At 42.3% G+C, this 18,079-nt stretch overlaps 1 protein-coding gene across 5 annotated transcripts; it reads right to left on the bottom strand.

Annotated features, from left to right (window-relative positions):
* Positions 1–9,831, bottom strand: cpeb1b (cytoplasmic polyadenylation element binding protein 1b). 5 transcript variants are annotated; one of them, XM_031812711.1, is made up of 12 exons: positions 9,710–9,831; positions 9,202–9,373; positions 7,080–7,310; positions 5,310–5,542; positions 4,795–5,059; positions 4,594–4,707; positions 4,315–4,419; positions 3,760–3,896; positions 2,823–3,021; positions 2,381–2,475; positions 1,844–1,924; positions 1–1,619 (listed from the first exon to the last, which is right to left on the bottom strand). In XM_031812711.1, exons 1-12 carry the CDS (start codon positions 9,722–9,724, stop codon positions 1,509–1,511), a joined length of 1,758 nt encoding a protein of 585 aa, XP_031668571.1. In that variant the 5' UTR covers positions 9,725–9,831; the 3' UTR covers positions 1–1,508. The 5 variants fall into 5 exon arrangements, with proteins under 5 accessions (XP_031668571.1, XP_031668572.1, XP_031668573.1 ...); XM_031812712.1 differs by having other exon boundaries at positions 4,330–4,419; XM_031812713.1 differs by having other exon boundaries at positions 9,253–9,373.
* Positions 9,832–18,079: the final 8,248 nt, after the last annotated feature.

The raw sequence follows: 18,079 nt of genomic DNA, 5'->3' as shown, positions 1-18,079 counted from the left end.
TAATGCTTCAACACCTTTATTGTGCCCAATCTGAACATTATCCACATCAGTAAGTAGCAGCAAAGAGACCACAGTGAGGTAGACTTTCAAAACTCTAAAAAGCAGCTGGGCTAAGACAAGCTCAGCATGAGTAACTTGATGGGGGAAAGACACTTAGTCTTTGGCACACAGCTTCATATGCATATATCCAACAGGAACAAGGAAGGCGATGGAGTAAGAAAGCACAGGGAAAGCTGTGTTAGGTCTACTCAAGCTCTTGGTAAGTTTTTAGCAAAGTGGAAGTTCTACATTCAACAGGAAACAAGCAGCTGTTCATATCCGGGCTCAGGGCCCCTCTGTTGATGTACAAAAACAGTGATTACAAATCACTGTCACCCTCTCCTAAAGTGCAAATTAAAAAGTGCAACAATAAAACTACGTAACTTACAATCAAAACGTCAATGTCCGTTCGTCTCAGTAAAGATCCATCCAATTGATTGAAACCATGGAAACCCAGTTGAAGCAGTGTCCAGTAACGTTGGGCTTTATGAACTTGCCCAACAATACAAGAAAAGTAATGCTTCAACACCGTAATCTGTGCCCATTCAGTAGAACAGGGGTAAGGCAACCCTGGTTCCTGGAGTGCCACAGACACTACATGTTATATATTTTAACCAACCTGGACGACCAGGTGTGTTGAATTTAGGAAATCATTGAACAGATCAATTGGTCAGGTGTGGTGCCTAGTTGGAACAAAATCCTGCAGACCTTGCGACACTCCAGGAACAGGGTTGCCTCCCCCTGCAGTAGAACATCGTAGGGAGAACAAATCTACCACCAGCCCCAGACTAATACTTCAGGGTGAGGAAAAACCAAGGGGAGGGAAAAAAATTAAAAAGCCGCCAGGTAGAATTCGGTTCCAAATTTCCTTGTCATGACTTAAAACCGTTTGTGTACAAATTAGTAAAAAACTGCGTAAAAATGTCTGAAATGCGACTGGTTAAATGAAGCCCAACTCATCTTCCAAAGTAAAAAACACCAGCTGGCTTGCACAGGAAAAACAGTAAGCCAACTGGGGGTGGGGGGGAAGGGGTGGAACTATTTGAAGGCACTGTATGGTATCTACCAACGAAAGGCAATGAGACGTGCATGCTCTCAATATGCAACGCATGTAAAACTAAATCAAAAAACTGAAGGATAAGAAAAAAAAAATCAAGGCATTTTCATCTACTTCTGAACCCTGGCCTGAATCATCCTCGTCTGGCCACAAGTCAGGAAACTGCATAAGGAAGGGCCCCTGACTATCCCAACAAGGTCACTGTGCATAGTGCCAACGTGAACAAGTAAACAGCAAAAAGTAGCAAGTGCAGCAGTAGACTTCTCTACAGTGTTTCTCCCCCAGTCCTGGTGGGAGTGCCATGGTGCCCCTGGTGTCGGGGGCAGCTGGACACTCGTGCTCTGCGGACGCCCGCTGTGTGTCCTCACCCGTGAGGTGTGGGGTTCTCCGCCCCCTCGCTGACTCCTCTGCTCTAGCTGGACTCCCTGTTCTTCTGGTTACGCATCAGGGGCCGGTGGTTGCTCAGAAGGTCCATGGAGTGCTGCCAGTGCCAGCAGGAGCGACAGTAGTACTTAAAGCAGGCCTGAGGATAACAGGTAGTAGTGAGCTTACTGTGTGCACTGTGGTGAACATGCATTTGTATCATTGATGTGCCTAAACATTATACCATAAAACTTCATTTACACAAATGTATGCTTCTTGAATAAAGGCTTAGTAGAAGGCCTTAGTGGGTAGATGCATACTTGAACATGATTAGACCAGATAGTTGTAATCCTAGCTTCACATCAACCCAATGTCATAACACACCTGGTCCCTGCAGAAGAACGGCCCGGGTTGGCGACTGCACACCTGGCACATTGAGTCCTCCAGGTAGGGGTCAATCTGAACCTGAGGGACATCAGTGCTTATATTCAGACCATTGAGAGAAGGGCAGATTTACCCTTCATTACAATTCAGTGCTAATCGGCCATAACACTTGAATATAAACACATGTAACGTGTTGGTCTCATGTTCCACGAGCTGAAATAAAGGTCAGATGTTTTCCATACGCACAAAAAGATTCCCATTTTGCCCACGTGTTTACATCCCTGTTAGTGAGCATTTCTCCTTCGCAAAGATAGTCTTTCAACGCACAAAAATATGGAGGAGATGAGGCCCATTTTTTAAAGGTGTCTGACTAACAGACGCAGATCTGTATTTCCAGTCATGTGAAATTCATAGATTAGGGCCTCATATGAACTGTAACTCAGTCAAATCTTTGAAATTGTTGTATTTCTATTTTTTGTTCACTATAGTTGAAAGCAGTCAATGCTGGTCACGTGTTTAAAACCAGACGGCTCTTACCTTCTTTGTAAACTTGGGGGTTTTGATCTCTACAAACGCTGCACACACAGCCTTCAGGTAACTGCGCTGGTTGTTGAAGGTGACGCGCCCAGAACCTGAACATCATGATAAGGATTGATACCATTACACCCTCTACAGCACCCAGCCAGCCTACAGCACCCAACCAGCCTACAATGCAAGGTCAAACCCAGACTGAAAGAGGCTACTTCTTAAACTCTTTACCTCCAGTTATCACAAAATGCTCTACAGATACCCAGCCGAAAAGTCAAATGGCAAGCAATGCAGAGGCAGTACCTGTCAACGTACATTACTCTTCATGACTGCTGCATTTCAGACAGTTACAGAACACACCCCATAGACATTCACAATAAAGCTACATCAAGCCAATATAATCCTACAGTCATGGCGAGTCACCGCCAGTCTTTCAACGGTAATATCTCACCTATCGGGTACTTGTGCTTGTCCGTGTCAATCCCAGCGTACATCACTCCGCCGAACAGGTCATTCATGATGCTGGCCAGGGCCTCTGCGTTGAGCATGCCGTGCAAAGCACCCACAAACACAGTCTTGCTGGGGTCCAGGCGCTGGGAGGGGCAGCGCACATAGTTACTGTCAGAGATCACCCAGGGGATCACCTGCACCTGTGAGATCAGAGAGGAGGAAGAGTGTCAAGGGGTGTCGCAGTAGTCCAGCAGTGTTTTTCCTTAACATTTCAGACGTTAAAAGTTTGTGGATATCCTGTTAACATAAAATATTTACCTCCAAGCTCTTTTCCACAAAATTAGTGGTTTCACCCCCAGAGGTCTCATTATTTTGTTGCAGCCCTGAACTGGCTCATCTAAGCTAACAGTGATTGTTTTTATGATTGGCTAAATTATCCATGGTATGACATTTGATTTAAGACTCCCTGAAGTATTACAACTATTAATACAAATGATTTAATTAAGCATTCCTGCCATTAGTCCATAGAAATGCATTGAATAACAGATCCGTGGGACAGACTCACACCCCCCCCCCCCACACAAAATAAAGGAAGTTTATTCTAAAGTGGTTTCTGTAGAGCTATTTTTTACATGCATTTAACCTCATTTTAGGAACTAAACTATTTCCATATATACTAGCCTTTTTTTAAAACTTGTTCTAGGTACCTTCAGATAAATCTTGAGGCTTGTGGGTGTACATGTTCGAGAGAGGCTCAAACTGTTCAGACACTACAGACAGAAGTTGGCAGATCTCTAGTCTAAAGACATTTTGATTGGGATTTTTTTATGATGTTTTATTGAAGCTCACACTTGAGAAAAGGGCAGAGAATTTGAACACAGCAGTTTGTCAAAAACCCCAGGCTGCGGTCACTAGGACACACAAGCACCCCCACTCACATCCTTGCAGCGCATCCTGCGGCTGGACATCTTGAAGTAGTATTCTCCGTTCTCCTCAGGGTGGAGCAGGTCCTGGGTGCAGGCCTGGAGCAGCGCACGAACAGACTTCTCGTTCTCAAACACAAGGTAGACGTAGCCTACAGCAGAGCACAGCAGAGCGTCAACACCAGGCGAACTGACACAGGGAGATTGCTAGTCTATTAGGGGTCAAGAGAACTAGTATGGTGTATGTGAACAAAGACATTCCAATAAGTGTTGCTCATTGTTTATTCTGAATTGTTAGTGAGTCCTCAAGTGATACGATCCACTCAGACCTCCATTCTGAAGACGGCAAGGTGAGCAGTATTCCCAAACTGTCAACATGGTAGACCAAGAAACCCAGAATATTCCACTTCTTGAACAAATCACACATGTTTGTGTGCGATAGGGGTGGTGGGAACCATTGAATGACCAAGTACACTTGTGTCTAAACTCACCATCCCATTGCGTGCCCAATGCCCACCACTGTGCCACCTTAGAACCATAAGAGTAAATATCCTACCAGCCTGTCATTACCTTTGGGCATATTACCTTTGGGAGGGCAACGAGGATGCTTGCCATCCTTGCCGGGCCACTCCACACTCAGAGGGCCGTAGCCACTGAACGTGTTGATCAGACCAGCTGGAGAGAAAAGGGTCAGCAGTCAAAGACCAGTAATAAGTCAGTTAAACAGAAAGTGTGCTGTGAACCAATTAGATTCAACATTGTTTAACATTGTTCCTCTCTCCAGGTTTGCGTCTACTAAAATAAGACAAGAGCCAATTTAATGCCATGGAAACAGTGAAGCAGCTGTACCTTCAGTGATATCCCAGGGTACTCCTCCCAGGAAGACCTTGTATGAGTACAGAGGGTTCTTGTTGTTGCGGGGAGGAAGTTGTCCACTCCAGGTGAAGGTGGCTTCATTTACAGCTGAAGGGAAAGTGGAGACTGAGCTGGTTAACAGCAGTAGAACGTGTGGATTCAAAAGAAAGCTGAGCGTGTTGAATCATCCCATACCGGCTGCCTGCCTGTGCAGACGGGCCTCCCTCTCGATGCTGAAGGGGTCATCAGGTGTCTCCAGCAGGTCCAGGCTGGGCCATATTGAGGCCCCGGGCCAGCGGCGGGACAGGGCCGTGGCAGAGCTGGTGGCGCTGGGCGGTGGGGTGAGAGGGGAGCCGTGGTCCTGGTAGTCCAGCCTGGAGCCCAGAGAGCTCAGCCTCATGGAGTCCTTCTGCATGTTGGACATGAGGAAAGGTAGGGGGGGAGAGATCCTCAGGGAGGACTGGTTGGGAGGAGGGGGTTAGAGATATTCCTTCAGATCAGAAAGTTCAGAAATCGCCATAAACTAAAGCAAAACAAAATATGACATGACCTTGATCAACAAACTAAAAGTGTGACCCTAAAAATAACATGAAATCTCAACCATGACAATCATTTGAGTGGAATGTAATTTACAGTTACATACATCAATTCAAAAAGCACTTCAAGTTTACAAACATACACACCACCCCCCCAAGTACACAGATACTTACGAGCAGGTCTGAGAGGTGGTCTGAGCCGGAGCTGAAGCCGCTGGTTTCAGAGTCTACAGGGCTGCTGGAGCGCGAGTCTAGGAAGCAGCGTGAGTCCAGGCGGCTGGTCATGCGAGCCATGCCGGGGAACTTCTCCAGGAAGTCAGCTGCCGTGCCCATGGGCTCACTGGGGGGGTTATAGCCAAGGGGCTTGCCCAGGATCTGGCCCAGGGGACTGCCCAGCATGTCCAGCACTGAGACCATACCAGAGTTTTAATCAGATCTTACAACTAGCAGCATCAGAGGCTGAAGCTGAGATAAGGCTATTCAACCAGCACTATCACTTTCCTACCCGTTAATCAATTTCAGTCCACAGCTCCCAGATGAGCATAAAAACCAGCAGATAAATATCATATCAGATGAATGTAACTATGTGACCCATTTGTAATGTATAGGGAATCCACTGTTGTAGGGCCCACTGTCAAAAACAGGAAAATAATCTGGGAGCCCATTTTTATCTACTAGTTACAAAATGGATGCTTTCAAGTGAGTAATTGTGACTGATAAACTATCAGGCCTTAGCATTGTGGCCATCTGTCCATTCTAGAGTAGAGTTCTGCCACACTGCCAGTTTCTTAGACTATGACTAGACGCTCAGCATTTCAGCTGATTAGCCAAACAGCCATTTTAAAATGCATGACTAAATAGTTTCCATTGAACTCGTGGTACCAAGACATTGAAAGGAGAGATAATACACCATAAGGCCAGAGAACAAGGTTAAACCACTAACATCTTGCTGTAGTTGCTATGCAACATTCCATAATGAAACTATAGGTGTAACGTACAAGTAGTATGGTTACCATCCTACAGCATTAGAACTACATTGGTTGTAAGGAGCTAGGCAAGCCCCGATCATTGGGCTGATCTGACAACGCGGACTGGATCAGCTGACAACCACACCAAATATTTACTGTGGGTCTGTAGCTGTCCCAGTGGGCTGAACATCGAGGCGCCAAGGGAATCTGACTGTACTGGCCCACTTTAGAAGCCCCATTCAGGGCAGTGCTGTTAACAAGTTTGTGTCTGGGATTGTATGGATATGTTGTGACGCAATCTCATCACAAGAACTGGGTCAGTACAAAGTGAGAAGGGAAGCAACACTGAGTGGAGGCAGGGTAATGTCATTAAGCTAAAACATGGAATGAGATAATCCACAAAACAAATAATGATGTACAAGGTGTTTGAGGGAGGTATATTCAACCTCTCATCCTGAGGGGAAAATGCAGAATTTAAGTCATTTAGGGACAATACTGAATCTGAAAAACAAGTTAAGTTTAAGTTCACCCTGTCTGGGGATATAAATAGCAGGTTCACAGACAACGGACAAACTGCCTCATCATTCTCTGCAACAGCCTGATGAAAGATCTAAATCTAGGGATGACAATAGCTCAGTATCACTAAAATACAACAGACCGAACCTAAGAGAAACCTCCAATGCCAACACCTGAACGGAAGTGATTACTGATAATGCAGCATACCATCTCAAAGCCATAGCAAGTTACAATGACACAACGCCACACAACCCAACTAGGCTATAGCATTCATTAAATCCAATATGAAGTAGCAGACTAGCAACTAGCAGTCTTTTCCCAGCACATTGGAACAGGTCGTACAGTAGACTAACAGGACAGCCAAAGACTTTATGTTAATGTACTTAGTCTTTACCTAAATGTACACTTTGTCAACAGTATATTTGAATATTCAATACAAAGGAAGTATTCCAGTACTCACTGGAGGTAGAGCTGGTGTGGGCTTGGGAAGCGGCAGTGGTGTGTGTGTCCGTGTCATGGCTGCTCCAGGGGCGCTCCCAGCCGGACAGGCTAAGGGACTGGAGGCCCAGGCCCAGGTCGTTGACGTCTGGCAGGCCTCTGGAGGAGCCCTCGTGGAGAGAGCTTCCGCTGACACTGCTAGTGGGGAAGAGCATCCTGCTGCCCACTGCAGCCAGCTCCGATTCCTGCAGGTCTGTGGACGAACGAGGAGAGAGAGATGAGCTAATAAACAGTTAAGCACCCTGCATCTGCCCGAGGGAAGAGGACATGAGAAGGGGGATGGTGTCGAGTGAAATGGCTTCGCTTTCCCAAAAACACAATCTTACTGATAGAAATGAAGTCAGACTGTAGCAACCCTTCCCTGCATGTTGATCAGGTGAACCTGCTGCGACTGTGCCCTTTGCAACTGCCATGCATTTCCATCTGAATCACTGACCGACTTAGCATGTGACCGGACTGCTGATTCACTCGCACCCCCCTGCTAATGACATCAGCTCACCCACCCCCCCCTTCCGTTTCCTCTAAATGGGTAATGAAAAATTCCTGTTGGAGATATTCTCAGACTCCCCCGGCACAGCGTCTGTCAGCGATGGAGGTGGCAGCCAGCCGCTGCTGCTAACAGTGGCTCTAGCCTAGTTTCTTGAGTGAGCTGGCAGAGAGATGCAGCAGACAGAGGGAGAGAGTCATGAGCAGAGAAGGTGGGGGACCGGCAGAGAGGGGCGTGGTAGTGTTCTAGCTGCAGGGTAGGAGGGGGCACTGAGAGCAGAAATCCCTGGTGTATTGCGCTGGCTCACCCTCCCAGATTTGCCAGTGTCACAGACACACAGAAGCTATAGTCGCAGCAGCTGACTGATTAGAAGTAGGAGGACAGAGTGATTTGCACTGCCAGCTTGCCCCATTGCACTTCAGGGCTGGACAGCATCCAACTGCTATCTACAGTCCTGATTCAGCAACTCAAGGCTGGGCAGAGGAGAGGGGTGGTGGTTGGGTGGAGGAGGATAGGCCATCATTGAAGCTTTGTTTCTAGCTGAATTAATATTGCCAGATTTACAATGCATAGTTTACACCCAATCTCAAGGAGGGATGATTGTTGTAACCTTTGTAAAATGTGAAAGTCATAATCATCATTCTTTATGCTGAAACATAACGATTTACAATCATACTAGCCTATGATAAAATTAAAATATGCTCCAAGTCTGGTTACACAGTTGTATGAAAGGTTCATAAGGCATGACAAGTTGGTCTAAAACCATTGGTGCCAACTGAGTTGAAGCGTACAAATAAAAGGGTAAGACGTTTTGCAGCCTGGTCTCAGACTAGACGTATCATAGTAAATTTAAATACTGATTGCAAAGAATATTATGTAACGTTTGGTAGTTACATAAAACCGATGTAATTTAAGGTGGTTGGTCAGGGTGGGCATTTAACATGAACGCCTAGCAACCCAAAGGTTGTGAGTTTAATCCCACTGACAACTTTAGCATTTTGCTTCAACTACTTATTACTTTGCAACTACTTAGCAACTACTTAGCATGTTAGCTAACCCTAAAATCATCTATTTTAGATAATTTTTTAACATAACTCGTAATACATTATCCAAAAGTGGTGATGACAAAAAGTAACACTAAAAAGTGTCTCGGATTTACACAGAACACAAAATGCTCTGAGACCAGGGTGCATTTTCCTTATATTAAGAACATTGAATATAGCAATGTTACAAGTTATAATGCTATTCATTAGAAACTATTCATTAGAAACTACAAAGTGGCCAAGCTGGGTGGCCTAGTGCATGACTGATTTTAAAAGAAATATATCAGGTTAAATACAGAGTAGAATTGCAGTGGCTGAGAGTCTTGGCAAAGACCTCAAGCTCTGGAAAGCTTAGCCTACAAGTGCTGCAATGCTGCAGACGATGCAGCATGAATCAGCTGTTCCCACTATTATGACAGGGCTGTGGTGTAGACTACAAAAAGCAATTCAAAAGGGGAAATTGTATGTTTAGTATATAGTTTCCCCTTTACTGCCATTGAGTACAAGCATAACGATGTGTCATTCCAAAGTGCACGTGCAGCGAGAAAGTTTACCGGTCAGGAGCATATCTAGCTTTCCCTTGGTGCCGGATGTGGTGCACACACCAGTAAAATCCAGAGAGTTGCCCAGCATGGTGTTCATTCTACGATATATGTCCGCGTTACTGCAAGTGGACAAGGCCGCAGATTCTGGTGCCCAATTGTCATGGGGTCGAAGTTCGTCTCTCTAGAAATGAGAACAAACTTGTTAAAATATCCGTTTGATGTCATTCAAGTAATGTTTGTTAACATTTGAACATGTTAACATTTGAAGTTAAAATATATGGCTTCTTAAGCTACATCAATCAACCTGGATAATACATATTCTAGGTTTATTTTCAGGCCAAAAAGTCTCGATATTGTCTTTTTGTCCATTTTACACAGATTTAGGCCTAAACCTATTAGGCTAGCAGTAGCAGACTACTTTTAATTGTAGCCTAGGCCTATATGCTTTTCATGTGCTACTGTTGAAAGACAAAAACCATTGAGCGAAAATACAACTACTCGTTGGTGTTTTTCTTACCAATGAAAACGCCATGGTAGGAAATATCTAACAGAAATGTTTCAAACAACCGCCACTCAAGTCGAGGACATACTTATGAATGTAGTCCGTAGACAATTATCCACATTGATTAGGAAAACGTATGCCTATCCAATCAGGTGATTTGGGCGGTACCATTGCCAAGTACTTTCCCTGCGTTCATAACCAAGTGGGAAGATGTTATTTACCGCATATGGCCAGGCGAGTACACTGCCCCCCTTGCATTGAAACCGGTGTACCTCATGCATTGTTAGCAGAAAACAGGATCCCCATTATAAGTGAATGGAAAAATGTCAATCTTCGTGTAAATAAACTGTTTTTTCAAAGACAGTCATGGTGCCAAAAATTGCTTCGAATACATCAGATGTATGTCCTTGAACCGAGTATTTTTAAAATATCACATACAAGAAGCGTTATAAGGATAATATAGTTGCTAATGGCAGCATCAGGTGTAAGGTCATGTAAAGGCGGCCCAGCAATATAAATAGTGGGGGTACGCCGTTCCTGTAAAACACGAGCCTACCACAATAAACTGTAGGCTACTACACTATTATTTATCATTAGCGCATGTCAGAGGCATGACAAATTAGTGAATTAGATTTAAAAACGGGTGGTATAGCCTACACACCAAAATGCGATGTGGTTCGATGAGAAGACTGCCATTTTGCCAAGGCAGAGAAGAGTGGCGGACATCGAGACTTGCGGAGACAACTGTGGACACATAAATTCTGTCCTAATGACAATCGCCAAATATCCTTACCCTTTATGTTGTTTTGTGTAAAATATGTCTCGTTCAATTCACCACTGTTTGGAGGCTGGAAATATGTTGCGAGTGGATGAACGTGTGGAGGTAGCCTAGTAAAGGAGCGCTTTGAAGTTATTGATAATCAGATAAAAACATAATGCCTGGTTGTGTTTATGCCACAATAAAAAAATAGCACATTTTAGAAGTTAAATGACAAATCTTTACGACTTGGCCCATATCGATGATAATGAATTAATATAATTATATGATTAGGCCCATGCAAATATGTGTTGCACTCGCAGAGTGTGCACACATGAGGTCCCGTACTGGGAATAAATGTAATTTACTTTCACCCCTGGGCAGCCTGCAGTACCCCGGTTGTCTTCAATTTGAGTTCGTCAATGAGAGGGGGCAGCACTGAGCTAGCCTGTAAACGTCACTTCCTTCCAAACTGCGCATGTTATTTCCGCGTTCAAACAACTGGGAACTCGGAATTGGGAAATGTAGCTTTTTTTCATATATTTTTTTTATCGACAACAAACCAATACAGAAAGTACATGGAGGGAACACAAGTATATATAGATTATATACAATGGACAATCGAGCTAGGGGGTACAATATCACATTACAATTACACAAGGACCTTAAGGGACATACATACACTTACAATTCTAACAGCTTTTTTGTTAGTAGAGTATTTAACTGTCTAAAATACAGTTCAATTAATTTTTGTAGGGTAAGAAAATGTGTTTTTTTGTTTGTAAATGTACATTTGTGTATATGAAATTTGGCCAAAAGAATAATGAAATTAATTACATAAAAAATGTTCAGCTTATTTCTATCGTATGTAAAGAATACAAGCAGTACATCTCTCCACAATAGTGTAAAATCTTCATAAATGTGTTCAATTATAAATCTACTGATGCCGCAGTTTTCTTACATTAATAAAATGCCCCAAAAAGATGCAATACTGTTTCTGGGTGGTCATTACAAAAGGAGCTATTTGAGTTGATGTTTTCCTTAAACTTCTTCATATAGTGGTTGGCAGGATAACATTTATGAATAATTTCAAAGGAAACGTCCTTAATTTTGTTAACAAGTAGGTATGTGTGTGGCAACATCCAAACTTTTTTCCAACAGATATTATCAATAAATCCATTCCAATAAGGCATGACATAAGGTATATAGATACAACATCCTGTTGAAACAAGGTTCGTATCGCTCTGTTGTTGAATGGACCAAAAGAGAAACAAATCTTTCCTACTGATGAGACAACAGGGTCAATAGAAGGTAGACTCTGAGCGTCAGGTCTTGACATGTTCCTGAATAACAGAGCAACACCTGAGGGAATGGCATCTAAAACAATTGCAAAATCTTTAGGTGTTACAGGGACCTTGTAAAGTGATAAGAATTCCTTCTAACTGAGTAAAAGACCCTCTGCATTTACCAGTTGGCTCACCAATAGGATATTATTTCCAATATTCTAAATACAAAGAAGTATTTTTATACAATATATTCCGATTATTCCATATATAATATCTGTGTGGAGAATTTTTTTTATAAATTAAGGACCATGACAAGAAAACCTGCCGATGAAAAGCAGAAAGTTTCACTGAAATTTTGTCAATATTATAATTGCAAAACAACGTGAAGTTAAGGTCACCAAAAGTAGAGAAGACATGATGAGGAATAAAATTCGAGATAGAAGTGGGTCTTCTTAGGAATTGTTTTATCCAATTGATCTTAAAAGTATTATTTAAAGTAGTAAAGTACAGAAAATTCAGCCCACCATTCTCATAAGTGTTCATTAAAACAGTTTTCCTAATGTAATGTTTACGGTTTCTCCACAGAAAGTTGAAAAGCATCTGGTCTATCTCCTTGCTTATTTTACTGTCAAGATATAAAGATAGAGCGCCGTATGTTAGTCTAGAGATACCTTCAGCCTTGGTTATTAGGACTCTACCTTTTAAAGATAAGTCCCTCTGTAGCCATTGATTTAGCTTCTTCTGGGTATTTTTAATAAGAGGGTTAAAATTTAGTAAGCCTCTAGACTTCTGATCCTTTGTAATGGTTATGCCTAAATATGTAAGTTCTTCTTTTACTGGAATAACATAATATGAAGGTGTCACACAATTTTTGACAGCTATGAGTTCACATTTATTAATGTTAAGATATAGACCAGACGCTTTGGAAAAGGATTGTATCACATTGGTCGATATGGGAATTTGGTTAGCGTCTTTCAGAAAAAGTGTACCAGCTATGGAAACATCTTGTACAGGACTATTATTTAACGAATTTGCAAGAAGTTGGGTGATTAATAAAAACAGGTATGGGGAGATAGGACAACCTTGCCTAATTCCTCTCTTTAACTCAAATCTAGGTGAGGTGCCATATTTCAATTTGATAGAGCTGTTACCATTTGCATAGAGAGTCTTAATAGCCTTACAGAAAAAACCCCAAAGCCAAGTCTCTCAAGGGAGTGGAAGAGAAACTGATGCTCTACTGTGTCAAATGCTTTATAAAAATATAAAAATAATATGAAGCTATCCTCAGTTATTAGGTCTGAGTAGTCAAGTATGTCTAATACTAGTCTGACATTGTTAGAAATATGTCTGTTCCTCATGAAGCCAGACTGTGTTTCATCAATGATTGCATCCAGGACTTCTTTAATTATTTTTGCAAGTAGTAAGGCTAATATCTTATAGTCATTATTAAGAAGACAAATTGGATGCCAGTTAGCGATGAGCAGCACTTCTTTTTTAGGCTTAGGTATCAGTGTTATTAACCCCTGACTCGTTGTAGGAGGGAGAACATTGTTTTTAATACTCTCTAAACAAGACTTCAAATAGGAAGGGAGCTACTTGTTCAGAAAATAATTTGTAAAATTCTGATGTAATTCCATCAACACCTGGTGATTTATTGTTCTTTAGATGTTTGATAGACTCTAATCTCTTCAACTTTGATGGGTTCATCACACTGTTTAGATTCTAAATCACTGATAGAGTGAACATTATTCGGTGAGTTAAAAAAACACATCTGTGGATTCCTGACAGTGCGTAGAGCTATACAATTTTCTGTAAAAATTGCTACAGTATTTAGCGATTCATTTTTGGTCATCTGTAATAACACCATCAATGTTTAATTTATGGATAGTGTTATTTTTAGAGTGAAATTTCTCAAGTCTGAAGAAATAGGATGAATTCTGTTCTCCCTCCTCAATCCATTTTTTCCTAGATCTAATAAAGGCTCCTTCTGCTTTTAATCTATATATATTATCCAGTTTATTTTGTAACTCAATTAGTTCCATCTTCTAGTCCCCCGAGAGGCCGGCTGGGGATCTCTGAGAAAGGGAAGTTATCTTAATGATCACCTTTTCCTCCTCAGCTCTTCTGGTCTTAGCAAGATTACTACCATTTTTCTAAGGTATTTGGACACCTCAAATTTAAAGAGCTCCCAGTTTTTGCAATAAGAGTTGGGAAATCGAGCTCCGTCTGGGAAAAATCTATTTGAAGGGTCATCCAATTCGGGAATCCAACTCTGGAACCCTGCTTCTTTCCAGAGCTCAGACTTTCCGACCTGAAGATCACTGACGCCATGATTTGACATCGTATATTTCCGAGTTCCCAGTTGTTTTGAACGCGGCTTTTGACTCCATGAGACTCCATTTTAACCAACTTAATTTGGCTTCAATGCACTATCGAGTGTTCACAGGATGAATGGTGTCACGTGATCGATGGCTTTGTCCATTCATATATACAGTCATTGCATACGACTGGGAAAAATCCACTTGAACTATGAATTATTAGTGGGTCACTCATCTATCATCCATGAAGGCCAAATTCTCTGATATCTGACGTCACCTACTAAGGAAATGACCTAGATAACAGCATTTTCAGCAGTTAAATGCAACAACAACACATTATTTATTAAAAGCTATCTATTAATATGTTTTTTAAACAATATAATTTGTTTACGAGCATGATAGCTGTCATTTCTGTTTATGGTTGACGCAGCTTGTTTGCCATTAGCCAATCGGCGTATCTCAACGACTTCAAAGCACATGAATGCGGCCAACTAGTATTTACTACTTCACAACGGGAAATTACCACCTTCCCACTTGGTTATGAACACAGCATTTGACTGGCGTTTTTCACGCGTGAATGCTGGAATGAAACAGTTGCAACCTATAGGAATGTGCTGAAATAAATTAGTAGACGAGACTGTTGCACATGAATGTGATAGGTAGCCTAGCGGTAAGAGCGTTGAGCCCGTAACCGAAAGGTCGCTGGTTCGAATCCCTGAACTGACTAAAGAAAATATATCAATGTTCTCTTAGCAAGGCACGTATCCCCAATTGCTCATTTAAATTTGTTCAATTACTAAAATGTTACATAGCATCAACTATCAAACTCCCTCATTGTAATTTGATAGGTTTTAAATGTAAGAGCACGGCAACATTTGCTCACTTGCACTTCAGTCACAATGTGACCCCTGGCATGAAATTAATGCGACGTTCCTTTTTAGGTCAGTTGATATGCAATTCCATGAACAATGTCGTATTTCTAGCACAGTCAAAAAACGTAAATGTCCACATATAATTATTTAAACTAAATTATGTATAATTGATATCCATTTTAAATTGATATTGTAAAGCTACTTTTTTTGTAATGAAATAATGTCACTATCGTTTTATTAGCCTGTAGCAACACCTTGTAGCCTACAACTTGGCCCATGGGTATGTTTTGATCATAATAAACCGTATCTAATGCAATATTTTACAGAACTAAAGAAGTATCCTCGTCCAGTTAATAAGTAAAGGATAATCAACGAGGGACTATTCATTCTATGGAAAATGTAAAGCGACGTGGAAGGTGTGTTCCACGACTGCGTTTCCATGGAGATGCATTATTTTCCAGAGAACTCACAGAGACCCTCGTTGATTATCTGTCACTTAACTGGTCAAGATGTAGCTCCAAACCAGATCTGGTTCATACTACCCGACCTATGTACCTGACCCTGCGATTAGGACTAGGATACTTCTTTAGTTCTGTTCGGTAAACTAGTGCATTAGATACGGTCTACTATGGTCAGGACACAACTAGGGGCCAAGTTCTGAAGTTGTACAAGGTGTTGCTAGGCAAATAAAATGATAGTGACATTATTTTGTGTAGTATGTTCATTTGCAGGTAGAAATGTGTTCAACATCCAGTGAATTAGCTAGCAAGTTTACTAGATAGCTACATCTGTTCTCTAGCTAACCAAACCATCAGTCCTAGCTTGCTATTATGAAAATCAATTTCAACAATGCTAGTCATGTTTTCAATTTGACTTTTGCTTTTAAAAGCAGCTCAAACATAGAACATGTAAAAAATATACTATAGTCATTGACTTATACCATGCTAATATACTGTGCATTAGTATGGGAAATAATGCACACTCTAGAAGGCCCTTCAAGACAGTCAGAAAGGAGTATTCAACAATGCCATGGTATTACAGTTATTATAAACTGGGCGGTTCGAGCTCCGAATGCTGAAAGCTGTGGTATATCAGACCGTATACCATGGGTATGAGAAACATTTATTTATACTGCTCTAATTACATTGGTAACCAGTTTAAAATAGCAATAAGGCACCTTGGGCGTTTGTGATATATGGACGATGTATCACGGCTAAGTGCTGTGTCCTAGCACTCTGCGTTACGTCGTGCGTAAGAACAGCCCTTAGCCGTGGTATATTAGCCATATACCACACCCCCCCCCCCGGGCCTATTGCTTAAATAAACATTTCAGACTTTTAGAACCCATAACAGATTGGTGATGCTGACACATAATGTTGAATATCTAACGCCTGACTCTTACAACTGTTGCAGTTTATAGTGTCTGGGTGATATCTTTTCCGTAGCAACAGCATTCGACTAACAACAGTTTGAAATGCCAACCATATAAAATTGCTCGCCAATGTCAAGTTCAAAAGTTCAAATCCCCTTGTAGTAAGGTTCCCAAAGCACACACATCCCTGGGTCACTCGTCTTTTCAGTTCACTGCAGCTAGCGACTGGAACGAGCTGCAACAAACACTCAAACTGAACAGTTTTATCTCAATATCTTCATTCAAAGACTCAATCATGGACACTTACTGACAGTTGTGGCTGCTTTGTGTAATGTGATGTATTGTTGTCTCTACCTTCTTGCCCTTTGTGCTGTTGTCTGTGCCCAATAATGTTTGTACCCTGTGCTGCTGCCATGTTGTGTTGCTGCCATGTTGTTGTCATGTGTTGTTACCATGCTATGTTGTTGTCTTTAGGTCTCTCTTTATGTTGTGTTGTCTCTCTTGTCGTGATGTGTGTTTTCTCCTATATTTTAATTTAATTTATTTAAATGTTTAAATCCCAGCCCCCGTCCCCGCAGGAGGTCTTTTGCCTTTTGGTAGGCCATCATTGTAAATAAGAATTTGTTGTCCAGACAGACTGGTGCCCAGACAGACTGGTGCCCAGACAGACTGGTGTCCAGACAGACTGGTGCCCAGACAGACTGGTGTCCAGACAGACTGGTGCCCAGACAGACTGGTGTCCAGACAGACTGGTGCCCAGACAGACTAGTGTCCAGACAGACTAGTGTCCAGACAGACTGGTGTCCAGACCGACTGGTGTCCATGCTGATGCTGAAAATGCCCAGGCTGTAGAGGAAACCAAAGTTAATCACACAGCTGTATAGGTTTTATTTTACTATTTTAAGACACATAGCTGCAGCCAGAGCCTATAGGCTTATGTTTACATTGTACAGACAAAGCTAATTGTATAATATTGTGAGGACTGGACTCATTACCAGGGAGCAGAGCCAAAGCTCAGTGTTATATATTATTATTTTCTACAATTTCTTATTTATGTTAATATTCACTTAAGATTCTATAGAAAATATTATGTTAAATAAATATGGCTTGTTTATACCTCAGTCTGTTCTGTATAGGTCTACTTATTCTTAGACCGACAGATGGAGCAAACAGTTTTAAAGGAGGGAGGATTGTAGTGGGAGCACTGAAGTGTCAGGTGTGACTGTGTGGCAATGGACAATGGTTGACATGTTCTCACGGGTCAGGGAGGAGGGCCCCTTAGCAGATTGTTGCTTAGGGCCCCAGGGGGGTCAGGGAGGAGGGCCCCTTAGCAGATTGTTTCTTAGGGCCCCAGGGGGGTCAGGGCGGAGGGCCCCTTAGCAGAATGTTTCTTAGGGCCCCAGGGAGGACAGGGAGGAGGGCCCCTTAGCAGATTGTTTCTTAGGGGCCCAGGGGGGTCAGGGAGGAGGGCCCCTTAGCAGAATGTTTCTTAGGGCCCCAGGGGGGTCAGGGAGGAGGGCCCCTTAACAGAATGTTTCTTAGGGCCCCAGGGAGGACAGGGAGGAGGGCCCCTTAGCAGATTGTTTCTTAGGGCCCCAGGGGGGTCAGGACCGGCTCTGAATATCCTCCATATCCAATCCTCTCAGATGAACTCATGTGCCAAGGAGTGGATTCTACAGGTTGTTAACAGATGGAGTCAGCCAACACCAGAACACATTTTATTACTTCAGTTTGTCACAAGGGGGCATGCTTACTCTACTAAAGTGAACATTGTTCTTGT

This window comes from Oncorhynchus kisutch, unplaced genomic scaffold (genome assembly GCF_002021735.2).
Source record: "Oncorhynchus kisutch isolate 150728-3 unplaced genomic scaffold, Okis_V2 Okis03b-Okis08b_hom, whole genome shotgun sequence".
Taxonomy (NCBI): domain Eukaryota; kingdom Metazoa; phylum Chordata; class Actinopteri; order Salmoniformes; family Salmonidae; genus Oncorhynchus; species Oncorhynchus kisutch.
The sequence above is the reverse complement of the archived record's forward strand: the minus strand, read 5'-3'. Positions and strand labels throughout refer to the sequence as shown.

Coding starts and splice junctions, on each gene's coding strand:
- cpeb1b (XM_031812711.1), bottom strand. Junction 5,543..7,079: donor CCACACCAGCTCTACCTCCA/GTGAGTACTGGA, acceptor GTATGGTCTCAG/TGCTGGACATGCTGGGCAGT. Junction 1,925..2,380: donor CCCCCAAGTTTACAAAGAAG/GTAAGAGCCGTC, acceptor GATGTCCCTCAG/GTTCAGATTGACCCCTACCT.